Genomic DNA, 14,874 nt, shown 5'->3' on the forward strand with positions numbered 1-14,874 from the left:
GCCATCCATCATCTCCCCCGAAGCAGGGAACCAACGCATCTCCATTCCTTCCAACTCTTTTATTTGTTTTGCATTGTGCATCGAGATACTTTTGTGAGAACTTTGTCGCATTCATCATCAACTTGAATTCAGTAACATCTACCATCTTTAAGTCTATTTTAAGTACAATATTGAGGATTTTTTGTCGTTTATGGTCTTGTGATAAGTCTATATAAAGAATACTTATTTTTATAAAACCTGTGTGGTGTCCATCTGTAGTGTTTTCACTGTATTACTGTATGTGTTCACAAATGCTTAATACACTACCTCTGAGATAAGCCTGTCTGCTCATGCCAAGCTACCAAGGGGGTGAGCAGGGGTTATCCAGTAGTGTAATCCCCTTTCCCTGACTTAGAAGCAAGGGTCCCAATTTGGTCAACGGTATATACCATTGCCAACTAGAGACCCCCAGTCCTTATGCGTTAGTCCGCAGGGTTGGGAGACCTCGGGGTAGCCATGCGCAATACAAGTCCAAATTCATTCATTCATTCAGTTCTAACACCATCCATGCGCTAAATGATGTTTAAATTCAACAGACACCACAGTAACAGTTGCTTCATGCACCCATGAGAAGCTGTGGGCCAACAGGCTGGAAGGCCTATTGGCAGACTACTGGGCTAGGGAAATGAAATAAATATTGCAAATTATTTTTAAGATTCTTTTTTCAGAACTTTAGATAGCGTGAACTAGACCCGAGGCATCAGGTATCAGAGCGCTTTACATGAACACCAGTTTCGTTACAGATGAACAAATTCAATTTTGTTAGCACTGGGAGATTATGTGATTTGCTCAGAATCACAGGACGTTGAGCGCCGTTGCCCAGACTCGAACCCAGTTCCCCAGGTCCGAGGTGGACAGCTCTAGTCATAAGGCTACATCCTCTCCTTTTTTATTTAAAAAGTTGGAGAAACTATAGTGAACTGTGCAACATGTTTCCTTTATAAAAGAAGAGAAATTACTTACAATGAAACAACTTGGCTCCTACTGAAACGACAGGCCACCAACCACAATACATTTTTGAAAAACTATGAAAAGTACAAAAACATGTAGGTGCAATGCCCCAATCAAACAAACAACACCAATTTTCCAACTTACTAGTGAAATTTCAAATCCAAAAGTCCTCAAATCCAATTATATATGATGCCACGGACACAAAGAGTGATCCTTCCAGCTCCAAATCCAAATGAAAAGTGAACAGGAGATGGACAAAGCATTGGGAGGAGTCTGCTGGACAGGAACAGGAAACTGGAGACTCTGTGGTACTTCCTTCCTCTTAAAAAAAGTTAAAAAGAAGAGCCAAATGTCAATCTGAGGAGTTTTTTTAATCCAAATTGTCATTTCAAGAAGGTTTTGATGCTGCTCGGGAGAACCAGGTTGCAGATTCTGCGGGTTCAGGATTGCGTTATTCACAAAACTTCCGTCGGAAGTCCGATGGCGTGCTCGAATGATGTGTTTGCGATCGCACACTCTCGCGGGACCATGCGGCTGGCTACCAAATCTCGTGACACTCACAAACTGATGGCAAATCTCATTGGTGATCGAATGCACCCAGTAAGTCACTGCCACTCACGTGAAAATGCATTTTGGGCAATCAAACACAAAATAACCCTCTGCTCCATTGTCGAGTGCAGCTTTTCAGACAACTCGGCGTTCAACGCTGAGTTGCCAAAATCCACAAACTTAGCGAGCAGAGTGGAGTTTTACACCCAGGGTTAATAACTACCATACAACTCATAATGAGAGCCCTTGTGTCATCCTGGTAGTGCTCAAATCTAAGACCACTGGCAATGACTTCAACAGCTGTTGCAGGGATTCTGCACAAACACAGAACTCTGCGCAGGAATATGGGACCTTGGTGTATAGGGGCTGATTCTTCCCACCACCTTAGTACCCACGGACTCTCTTGCTCCCCTACTCACTCCAAGAGAAACACATGATTAGACACCCCAGATCACAACACTCGAAGATCTCTCTGGAATCGCGGTAACAAGATACACCCTTTTGCCCACTGTCGTGTACTTGTCCACAATAAGATTTGACCGAGACATGAAACTGTTTAAAATATTTATTTCAACTAACATGCTCTAACATGCAGTATACGTGCCACAACGAGCAGGAAAATGCATAGTACAAATATAGTCAGCATAGCAGCTAGTCCATACATCATGAAGGCAGATGTCATCATTAACCCCTTGGCTGCGGGGCAAATTCCCCTGCAGTGCTTTGGGGCGGGGGGCGCGCACAGTGCCCCGGTACTCATGACGAGCTCAGCTCGTCATGAGCACACGACCACCGTGGCTCATGACAAGCTCAGGTCGTCATGACCACACCCGTTTCCATGGATTGCTCAGCACAGCAGGGGAATTAGCCCAGCGTGTGAGCATTCCAACGGTCATGACGAGCTCAGCTCGTCATAAGCACCCGAGCACCGTGGCTACTGCCTAACCTCCCTCTCCTTGCTAAGAAGAAGTATTATTATATAATAAAAAGATCTCAGCCTATAGATGGTAAGTCAAAATCATAGGTGCTGTCTCGCTCTTCTCCGTGGAATTGTCCCTCTCCAAGTGTGTCTCACCTATTCCTTTAGCCTACTAAAATACCCCAGTACGCTGTCCAATCAACAGCTGCATCAGTATGTTTTGTCTAAGGGCTAAGGTCTGGCCAGAACAAAATAACAAGGGGCATTGTTGTTCGTCCTTGCACCTAATGGTCAGTCACAATCTCAGGAACCTGCAGAGAGTGAACACAGCGATGAGTTCCCATGTGAAAGTAGTTATTGAAATATTGCACAAAAAAGAAGTGTAGTAACGTGTGCAAAAGCAGCAGTCCACATGCGGTGAGCTCATGCTAACTTAGTGAGAAACGACAATGTCCCTATGGGCCACATGACAAAGCTGTGATTCATATCACCTGCAAAATGGAGCAAAACATGTGGGGTGCAGTGTTAGCCTCAAAACATGAACTCCCTGTACATGGAGTAACTGCAGTTACCTTCATACAGTAATTTTTCGTGCAGCCTGTAATCAGAACTTAGAGTTGACTGAGGGGCCAGGGAAGCATAAACAGACAAGCACAGGGGCACTCATGCATACATACATGTGCACACACACCCGGGTCCACACAAATACACTTGCAAATATGTACATTTCTGCACACAAGCAACACAAACTGTGCTACCTTTCTTAAAAGTACCCTTCTGCTTGATCTCTTCATGTTGCTCTGGCCTACCTCGTCTCTCATCCCACTCAGCCAAAACCTGCTAATGATTGGTGCTCCTAGGAGAAAGGAGGAGCTTTGAATTTCCCAGAGGAGGAGGGGATGGAAGGTGTTTGACTAGCAGGATGGAGCTAACAGCAGCACATTTTATGACAACCTTTCCTATTTGAATATTTTTTTCATTGTTCATTAAAGTCAGTAAGGGATATTTGTATCCAAATTGCATTATTTATTTTCTTTTGAATATTTACTTTTTTAGTTTTCTAATACTACTTTGTTAACACATGTTTATCCCTTTTTTAATATTGTTTGCACGGACATTAAGTCATTTATCTCTTATTAGTATTACATTGTGTGTGTTGACTCCTGCACTCCTTGCCTATTTAGTTTTCACAAGAGACTTGGCTCAAGCTACTAAACAAAATCATACATTAATTTGCACAATAATTTCATAAAATGCCTTAAACACTCACTTTTGAAGGTAGCCTTTTTAGCACACCAGTCAGAACAGAGCATCCCACCTTTGTGACTAAGGTACAGGTCCGAGCTTACACTATGGGCCCGATTCTGATGCGTTTTGGAAAGCTGCCTGACAAAAATTAGTTCAGAAATGATTTCAGACCCACTCGGATTGGGAGAGTCCAACCGACCGAGTACGATGCATCCGGATGCTTCCAGATACTATTTGGTTGGACACACATTGACTTCAATGGGAGCATATGTTCCTAACCGCATTGTAATTTGGCCCTCTGTTGGAAAGACACGTTCCCCATCTGATTCGGAAGGAGCAAATTCTGTGGGGAGGCCTTCCTAACCGCATCGTATTCGGGCCCTAGGTGGAAATACTTTCCTAATCGCATCAGAATCAGGCCCTATATGTCAAACCAACATCTTTTGAACTTCAAATATTCAAATACTATGGGAGAAATTGGTTCTAATTGGAAAATCAAACAAAATCACATCATCTAAAAAGCACTTTTTGTTCTGGAAATACTTGACCTGATAGAACTTATTAACTAAAGTTGATCAGACATACATGTTTTTTTTATTTCTTTTTAAAATGAGGATTACTTTCTCCAGAAGACCTTGGTCTTCACTCAGCTGAGGTCAGAGATATTTTTGACTCTACTCCGGGGTATCACCTGGCAGATGACCATGCCTGTGACTCTTACCTTCCTCTTTGCCACCTCCCTTTCTATGCTTTAGCCAGACAAGTCTACTTTGGTGAGATCGATAAGCATCTGTTTAAATTGATGAGCACATTGTTGCCCCTACCATGCCTTGGCACATTCAGCAGTAAGAAGGTACTGTTTCACCTTGAGGGCACATGAATCATAGTAATGGCAGGAGCTCCTAATAAAAGCATAGCAAACAGTTGTACACAGGATCATTTTGAGAAGAGAACCTTGCAAGACTCCTTGAGAGTTGTGGGACTCCTGAATCTTGAGGCCAATGCAGCCCACCAGAACTAAATTACCACAAGTCTGTAACACTGAAGATATTCCTCTAACAGAGTCCCATTTTCAAGAAGTGTGGCAGAAACAAAAAGTAAAATATTGGATAATAAAAACTAGTGAAATGTTGTGTGATGGTATTTGCATTCATAAAGTGTGAAGAAACCCCCCCTAAGTAGGTCGCTCAGCGCCTATGCACTCTAAAACATGACATCAATACCAAAAGGAATTAGAAGAGCCAAGTTTTGAGGAATTGTTTTAAATTAGCAAAGTCCTGGAAGGCTTGTATGGACAAAGGTAACTAGTTCCAGTGATGGGGCCAAATATGAAAAAGATCTGCCCCCACATGTGATGGTACGGATATGGCTGGGTTGAAGCAAGAGTTGCCCACTGGATCTTCCGTACATAGAGTAGACTGTTTTCAAAAAGGGACTTATGTATGAGACCAAGGAGTTTAAAAAGGGTGCACTTTTTTTAATCAGGAGCCAATGCCAAAATGTCAGTGTGGACTTTGATGGGGAGTGGGAGGTCAAATTGCAGATCAGGCAGGCAGATGTGTTTTGTACCACGTGAAGTCTTGCTAGGAGAGCTTGATTTGCCTCAACTAAAAGGACATTTCCATAGTCTAGGCGACATACAATAAGTGCCTGAGCAGTTTATTCCCGAGACTGAAGGGGTAGACATTGAAAAGCTCTCGTGAACAGTCGCATAATTCCAAAGCAGGTCCCACAGATAGAATGTACTTGTTCTTTTGTAGAGATGACATCATCAATCAGTATGCCCAGATTTCTAACTACCTTTTTTGGATCAAGGCCTGGCCCCAGTTCCAGCGGCCACCAGTCTTCAGATCAAAAGAGCAGAATTTCAGTCTTTCCTGTGTAAAATTGAAGGCAATTGGAGGACATCCAGAGGGCTAATTTCTTCATACATTTCCTGAAACTGATTTTAGTAGATTCAGGAGGTTATTATAAGTTGTGTGCTGTCCGTAAATAAAATTACTGCGAACCCGCAAGATTGTATCACTTAAGGCCAGGGGTGCCACACGGATATTGAAAATGATGGGGCTCAAAGATGAGTCCTGAGGTACCCCTCTGTCGAAGGCCAACCCAGGGCTTTTCCTCCAACACCAACCTCAACCAGTCGTTGGACTAGAATAGAATGTGAGATGTTATAGAATGCTGCAGATAGATCTAGTAGCACGAGCTTGGCTGGGTGGCCTTCATCCAGTAAGGATCTAATGGTGTCCAGAACATCCACCAATGCAGTTTCTGTACTTTGGGAAGCCCGACAACCAGATTGGGAAGGGTCTAGCAGAGAGTGGGTTTGCAAGAAAGATAACATCTGTTTGTTAACAACAGTCTTCATCATTTTTCAGCGAAAAAGAAAAAGTGATACTGGTCTGTAATTTGCAAGGTCAGAAGGATTTGCTGCGAGTTTCTTTACAATAGGTCTCACCAGCGCTTCTTTCCATTTTGTGGGAATGGTTTCCATATTCTGGGAGTGATTAAACAGATCCATAATAGTAGGAAGGAGTGCTGGGGCTAAGGTCGCCATTATGTAAGGAGGAGAAGAATCCTCTGGCGAGTACGATTTGATATTTTAATCAGGACCAAGATTTTCTCAGGGGACACTACATCAAAATATTCCAGAAGAGTGGGATTATTAGACGATGAAGAAGCAGGTGAAGTCCTCCATGCCTATGTGAGACCATTTGACAGAGTGTCATAAAGTTTTGGAATTTGTTCTTCAAAACGATTGACAAGGTAATCAGAAAGAGACTGAGATGCTGGGATAGATTGAGCACATGTCAAATGTTTAATAAATTAATTTACAATCATATATATAATTCCTTTGTCGCGTTTCCGGTGTTGTTAATTCTGCCCACTTTATGGGACTTCCTAGTTATTTTGATGTTTCTATGGTAAATGCCTACGGCTGCTTAGTGACTTGTCTGCACAAGTTTGAGTGGTTTGCGACTTGTGCTACAACTTTCTACAGGCTGCTTTTTCTGCCTTTAAAGACTCTGAGACTAGGGCGACATGGCTTTATAAGTTTTGAGGTAGCTAATTTTTTGGGAGTGATGATTTCTAATGCCTGGGTAAACGCCTCCTCAAAATACTTAAGAGGAAGATTAATATATCTGTGAGTAGTAGGGAGGAAAGCAGTAAAATATGAAGTAAAGCACTGGAGACACCTTTCTCCATGGTCCGATCTTTCTAGGTGCTATGTTCCTGAGGTCTAGGGATTCTCTCACATGGAAATAAAAATTTATAGAGAAATGGTCTGTCCAGATCTTAGGCATTGGAGATTCGATCTGTAGGTTAGGAGAGTTTGTGAATATGAGATGCAATGTGTGCTCATCTATGTTTGTTGGGCCTACTACACGTTGATAGAGGCCAAAGGAAATGACACTGGTGCTAAGGGTGATAACGTTCACTAGTGTTTGAGAAGAAGTAACACATTGGCAAACATCCAAAGTTTGCCTGTGCTCATTTCTTCAGTGTCCAAACATATTAGACTGTTGTGGTTTATAGTAAGATATTTACCTATATAAGGGGTTGAATGTTTACAGTGGAAATGTTATTTCAAGCAAAAGAGATCTGTGCATTGAGGTACTGGGTTCAAGAATAAGGAGAGGAGTCATTTCAAGATTGTGTATATAGTGCAGAGGAGGGGCATTTATGTTTAAGAGGCGTACATAAGGTCAGGAGATAAGATTGAAAAACTGGGATAGTCACATAATGTAGCAGTAGGGACAGCCTTTCCAAACCAGCTGTACCAGTGAAAATATAAATGGAGACTTTTTTCAAGCAAGGGCCTGACTGATGCTACGGGTGCATCTACATGATCCCTTCTCTGAAGACAGATGTAAACTTCCATTATAAACATTCAAATCTGGGTGCTATTTTATTACTTGAGGACATGGCTCTGTGAAAAGGAGAAACTTCCTGTTACCTGCGTGCATGCCCCCATTACAGACCATTACATACTCATGCATACTTTTATGTAGTCAGAAAGAATGTACACACATTTTACAGGCAGTGGGGGTCAGTAAAATAGGGGGGTGGCGCGGCGGCCGGGGGTTTTGACTAAAAAATAAAACACACTTACCCGATTTTGCTGACGGCTCTCCAATCAAATGAGTCTCTTTTATTTTTTTGTTAGCCTTAGCGGAGGAGCCACCAGCCAGTAACTTAAAAAATATTCTGGTCCTATGCCTAGGTTTGAGAAGGATTTTCTAACACGCTCAAGGGTTGAATAGTGACCACCACAAGCTGTCAATTGTTCCTCAGACTGTCCTACTGGCAGCTTCTATGGAGATGCTTGGTCAATGTGTTTTTGTTAATGAGTTGCAAGGCCCAGTGTGTATGTCGCACAGACAGTACACCCACCTACAGGTTCATAGCTAGCCTTAGGACAGGTCATAATAACATCACTGTGTCATATTACATTCATTAATATACGTTTTCCCTACTTGAAAGCATCTTCTGTAATACTGAACAATGTTTTTTCATGCAGATATGCCAAACTGCCTAACATGCCCTGAAGACCAGTGGTCCAATCAGAAACGAGATTCCTGCATTCAACGGGTGATAGAGTTCCTGTCCTATGAGGATCTGCTGGGAGTTACCTTAACCTCCATCACAAGTTTGTTCTTCATCATCACTGCTGTAGTGCTGGGAATCTTTATTAAATACAGCAACACACCTCTGGTTAAAGCCAATAATCGGAATCTCAGCTACATCCTCCTCCTCTCCCTCATGCTGTGCTTCCTCTGCTCTTTTTTGTTTATTGGACGTCCTTCCAAGCTGTCCTGTCTTTTCAGTCAAACTACCTTTGGGATCATTTTCACTATTGCTGTTTCTACAGTTTTAGCAAAAACTCTCACAGTCATCATTGCCTTCAATGCCACAAAGCCGGGCAGTAAACTCAGAAAGTGGGTGGGCCCTCGATTGTCCATCTTTGTGATCCTTGGCTGCTCACTGGGGGAGGTGGTGATCTGCACTGTGTGGCTCCTTCTCTCTGCTCCATTTCCAGACACTGACACCAAATCAGAAACTGGGAAGATGATCTTACAGTGTAATGAAGGTTCTGTTGCTGCATTCATTGCTGTGGTTGGTTATGTGGGATTCTTGGCTCTTCTGAGCTTTGTTGTCGCCTCCATAGCTAGAAAGTTACCGGCTACTTTTAATGAGGCCCAGTTTATCACCTTCAGCATGCTGGTGTTCTGCAGCGTCTGGGTCTCCTTCATCCCAGCGTACCTGAGCACCAAGGGCAGGTACATGGTGGCCGTGGAGATCTTCGCCATCCTAACTTCCAGCTCTGGACTGCTAGGATGTATCTTCATCCCTAAAGTCTACATCATTCTCCTTAGGCCTGAGCTGAACACCAAGGACTATCTAATGGGAAAACAAGTAAACACCTGAGACTTGTAGCACAATACTGAGTGGCAATTATTGACCTGCAACAATACCAAGTGCAGAATATTGGATAGCACGGTCTCTTCAATGTAGGTATATATAAGTGTGTGTTTACATTTACTATTCTTAACTTCACATCTATGTATCTTGACAACATATATATAATCAAGGCACTCAGTGTAGAGGTAAAAATATTAATGGGTTATTCAAGTAGGTTTTTCGCCACCCTTTCGCCATGCACCGGGTCCCAAGGGTGATGCAAAACCTCTGATTTATCAAGGCACGCAAGCCCACCTTGCGTTGCACCGAGTGGCTTTATAAATCCAGAGAAAACAGTGCACATCACTGCATTATGTTACTCTACCCTGGATAGGCACTCCATGGGTGGAGCGTGGGTGTTCCCCCGCATCCACTCATTGATTCTGAAGTATTCTCATATTCATCATTACTGGAAGACCTGGGAATGCGTCAGAATGCTTCACCTTTCCACATGAGGCGTAACAAGGAGAAATATCGGTATTTCTCTTTGTTACTCCCTCTTTCTATCTGTGTTCCATTCTGCACTACACATAGAAAAAGGTAAAATACCTCGTGAGAATGTTTTCGTGCAGGAAGGTGTCCATTTCTGCACAAATACAATCCTGCTTTTAACACAGGCTCCCTCACATCACGGTGCAAGGGTGCCTGCATTGGCGGCAGGCAGCAGATTGTGCACCAGCACTGGGAAATAACAGGAATGCACCAAATAGTGTTAAGTACGGCGCATTCCTGCCCTTTCCCTATCACGCAGTGCAGCACAGAGAGGTGACGCGCTGAGCTGCGTGAGATCTTAGTAAATATGATATAAATCTATACTTACCAATGTACTTGCATTGACAATATAGTTGCAGACCCCTTCCTGACTTGATATTTTTGCAGCCAATATTCTGCACTCAACTTTGTGCTAGAAAATCCCCTTACTATTTGCCCTATATTTAGATCCGCTACTTAGGAGGCTAATTGGTAACAATAATATCTTGCCGGCTCTGCTACAGGATGTAGAATATAAAGTATTTGCCTGCGCAGACGATGTGGCATTGATAACTACGGAACCAGGGAGGGCCTTAAGAGAAATAGAGCAGGAGGCAGCAGATTTTGGGGGTTTGTCAGGATATAAATAAGGGGAAAACCCAGATTATTGTGAATAAATATACATCCTATTCAGATCCCATAGTGGTGAAGGAGGCAGTGTATCTGGGGGTAAGGGTGTCATCAGACTTGGAGGAATTAGTAAAGATAAATATGGAACCATTATTAGCTAAGGTAAAAAATAACACAGAAAGAATACACAATCTACATCTGACGCTAATGGGATGCATAAATGTAATTAAAATGGTTACTTTACCGAAATGTCTTTACCTGTTCAGGGCTATACCTCTTATTTTTTTAACAACTTTGGTTTTCTAAGTTAGAATTAATTCTGAATAGGCTAGTGTGGGCACAAGGGAAAACTAGAAGGGCTTACAGGCATATGACACTCACACGTGAAAAAGGAGGGTGGGGTGCACCGGATTTTAAACTGTATTATTGGGCTGCAGGTTTGCAATACTTCCAGGGATTAATAGGTAGAGGGTGAGGCTTTACAAATGTGTATAGAATTGTACTGGGGGAGGATGCGGTTGATGGGCTTCTGAACACAATAGATTATAGACTTTTTAAGCATACTAGGTTTAAAACCCTAAAAGCTGCATATATGATTTGGAAAGGGGTAGGGAAAAAACTGGGAGTTGGCAGATTTAGCAGATACACTAGACTATCATCTAATGTAACACTCCCGGGGGATATCTTTAGGGATGGAACCATGAGAATATGGAACGATAGGGGCATTAGGAAAATAGGAGACCTCTTGGATATAGAAGGGGGGATAATACAATTTGAAGAACTACAAAGAAGATTTGAAATACCCACTAGCACTTTTTTTTAAGTATTTACAGGTGAGGAGCTATCTGAGGGATAAAAAGGGAGGATTATTAGGATTCAAACAGTGTAGGTTACTGGACTACATAGAACAAGTAAACAGTGTACGATACGTCAGCTGCATGCAGAACTTTATGCTTTCAAAATGGATGATAGAGAGAAATTTTCAAAAAAGTGGGTAGAAAAAGTGGGTACCACCCCGGACGGATTTCAGAAGTCCCTAGACTTAGGAAGATCAGTGCTGTGCTCGGCGACGCTGCAGTCACAGCATTACAAAACACTATTTTGCCTCTACCACACGCCGGCAAGAATAGCGCAGTGGGGTGGGGTGGAAGGTATAACCTGCCCTAGATGTAATTCAACTGAAGCTGATATAGTACACATGTTCGCACAATGTCCACAACTGTACACTTTGAAAAGGACCATCGAAGACTTTTTGGAGAATTCTCTGGATATTAAGACTAAGCTAAGTGATGAATTGATATTGTTGGGGGTGAAGATTGAGGATGAAGATGGCCCTATGGAGTTTATGTTTATGGTGGCAGCTGTATTTCGGATTAGTATTGCACGGGCATGGTTAGATAAGACACCTCCAACATTCCAAACTTGGATAGCAAGACTATTAGCCTCATATAACCTGGAGAAAGCAATATATGATAGGAAGGGCAGAAGGGTAAAAAAACAGGGATGTGGCAACCTATTACGAGATGGAAAACCGGGCAAAATAGGGTAGGGGTTGGGTAAACAGTTGTATGTGGAAAGGGGTGAAGTGAAGGGCCAATCCTTTTGCTTGTTTTTTTCTCTTTTCATTGTTTCTTTTTTCTACAGGGCTCTGTTGCAAAAATGTATTTGTATTTTTTGTGTATTATATTGGGATATGTAAATCAAGTATTCTGTGCTGTAATGCTGACTGTAATAATTTGGGGGGTAAAAATGTTGTGAAAAGATTATAATAAAAATATTTTTAAACAAAAGAAAATCCCCTGAAGAATGAGCAAGTAGGTGTCATGTGCACTGGGGTACTTTCACAGTAGCGTGGTATTGTACACATCACAATTCTACTGCCTTGAATATTTGATCCTTGAGGGAATACTTTATCAGCTTAGCATTCTAGCAATAAAAGCTTTACTGCTGAGAGAGATGATTTAGAATTATGTAAATTTGTGTATATCATTATATTTTTGCGCTAAAACAAAAACTGCGCTTTGCAAAACTGTATTTTGCTGTGCTTGACAAAACTAGGTGCAAACTAGACATAAACTTCATTTTGAATTCCAAAGCAACCAGGATGTGCGTTTTCATTTCTTTTCTGTGTTGACATGCTGTTCTTGAAGAAGGCTAGAAGAAGACTTTAGAACATTTCACGGTTCCTACTGTCTACACTACTGTGGTCCACTTTCTTTTTTTGAGATTGTAAATCTAAGCCTAACTTTGTTTGTACTGAGACATCTGATTGCATTAGGTATTAATCAACTAGGGGTTGTGTGGGATGGTGTTCAATCATACTGCATTACATGTTGTATGCTATTTGCCAATTGTCGCAATCACCTTATGCTGACAATGTGATTTTCATTGTCAAATTTGCTACAAAAAGTCTTGTTTTTGGATGTGAGCCATGTCTCGTTTGACCTGACTTTAGAGAGTGGACTCACGTTAGTCTTTCTCCAGATTATGACTGAATATTTTACTCTAAGATTTTACTTCATGTCATTGTCTTTGCTGCATATGACTGAATCTCATGCAAATATTTACCTATAGTGATTCAGTGTGGATTTTGACTATTATTTGTGGCTTCTGTATTGCACTTCATTATTAGATAAACATTCATGGTTTCAAAACCTTCTAGAAGGCTCACGTTCCTTCTTGATTTAAGGCTTATTAAATCAACTAAGCTGATTTATTTGATGTCTGTTATCTGGGCACATTGCTTCATATGTTCTTGAGTTTAACAAAGTCCTGGATCCTGCACAGGTGCTTTCTCATAGATTATCTAATAAGATAGGGTCAATACTGTCTTTAATTATTATTATTATTATTTGAATAGGCGGTCTGTTAATAGCTACATTAACTGCATATTATTGAGAGAGGATGTGTTGCAGCTTCTATTGGTAATTCTAGAAATGCTCAATGGTGTTACAAAAGAATAAGATGCTCTTGCCTGGTCACTTTGAAATGGCTGTCAAAGGGGATGTACCATCAGCCACAGTGTTTACGAAACTGAATAAAAGCCCCTTCCCCTAACTTGTCTCATCGTGGTGCTGCAGCATGTCTTTTGGGATGAGTTGGCCAGCATTACAGAAGCAGAGTCAATGCTTGATGATACTCAAGACCCACTTCTGGGCATGTGTGAAGTGGAAGATGCTGAATATAGTTTGTCTTGAGGCAGATTTCAAGAGCAGTTAACACTGAGGGAGGACAGAGCACATGGCGAGCACATGGCAAACAAAATGGCTGCCAGAAATACAAAATGGCTTTCACAAATCGGATAAGATAACTTCTAAATACAGGATGGCTTCAGCTAAATGCTAACCCATTGCTGTCAATTTATGACAAACAACCGTTTTAGCATTAGCTGAAGACATTCCTATGATCCAGTAGGAACATAGAAAATATTTACACATTTGTTTTCATAATGTTATCAATTTCCTAATTCATTGCTAGGTGGGCATTTTCCATTCTAAACATTTCATTAAGCGGGTGTTTATAAGCTATAAGCAGGAATACAAAGAGAACGGAGTATTGGGTCATAATTAACCTACAGATAGCAGGAGAGAGTAATGACCACTATTACAAACAGAATTATAATTTTTCTATTCCTAAGCTAAAGCAAATCCTAAAATCATTAGTAAACATTTTTAGAGCTCCTATGCATTTCAGTGACTATTCATTTTAAAATAGCTAACAGGACATCTCTATTAAAACATTTCCCAGTTGACTGTTACATTTTCCTTTTATGAGGGCTAGAACATCAATCATATCTGGGACCAGGAGGACCACACAGAGCCATAGGAATTAGGACAAAGAGCTGCAAAGGGCTGCTCCTCCTCAAAAATTGGACGAATAAAGGGATACATTATTGACAAAAAGAAGAAGTCCTTGGGAAAATTGAAGCTGCTGTACAACCAAGCCAGAGGGCAGTCTTCTCCCTGTGTCCATTCGAGCCTCACAGGCAGGCTCTTGTTGTTTCCACGGTGGAGCTGCACAACTCGCAACTCAAGAATCACAGTCCAGTTTCAAGGGAAAAGTCTCTTCTTTCAGGATAGGGCAGTCACCCAACAGGCAAATGCTCTTAGAGATCCTGTTCAGTGTCTCAGGCAGAGCACCAGTTTTCTTCACAGGCATCGGAGACACAGCACTTGTACCCTAATCTCAAGTCCTTCCCTAACTCCTGTATTGCTCTGCTGGTGCACTGCTCATTCGTTGTGTGCTCAGGCACCTCTTGACCAACAAACAAAGGCGCAAACTTGTATTCACTTTGGGACCAGAATTCAAAGGCCTGATGTTAGGATCTCTGAAGCAACCCTTGTTTCAAAAGGGGTCACCTCAAGCAAAGCCTCCTCGCCATTCAGGTCGGTCTGTGACTCTCAGCTGGGCATGATCCACGATTTCTCCTTTCTGATTTGTGTCTCCGTCTTTTGCCCAAGACAGTGGCAGGGGTACACATTTGATCACAAGGCTTCCACCTTCACTGAAGTCCTAGTTGCCAGCAATGCCTGTGCTGGTTACCTTCACTGTGGCTTCAAGCTGGACTGGTGCTGATGCTGACTCCACAGGCTGAATCTGATGTC

General features: G+C 41.9%; 1 protein-coding gene across 2 annotated transcripts in view; it reads left to right on the plus strand.

The window, feature by feature from the left end:
* The window catches only part of LOC144784917 (vomeronasal type-2 receptor 26-like), a 112,102-nt gene extending 99,744 nt beyond the window's left edge, over positions 1-12,358 (plus strand). For both annotated transcript variants that reach the window (XM_078664030.1, XM_078664031.1), the window contains one exon: positions 8,229-12,358. In XM_078664030.1, coding sequence (XP_078520156.1) covers positions 8,229-9,136 — 908 coding nt within the window. In that variant the 3' untranslated portion in view covers positions 9,137-12,358. The remainder of the gene's footprint in view (positions 1-8,228) is intronic.
* The last annotated feature ends 2,516 nt before the right edge of the window (positions 12,359-14,874 follow it).

Source organism: Lissotriton helveticus, chromosome 10 (assembly GCF_964261635.1).
Source record: "Lissotriton helveticus chromosome 10, aLisHel1.1, whole genome shotgun sequence".
NCBI lineage: Eukaryota > Metazoa > Chordata > Amphibia > Caudata > Salamandridae > Lissotriton > Lissotriton helveticus.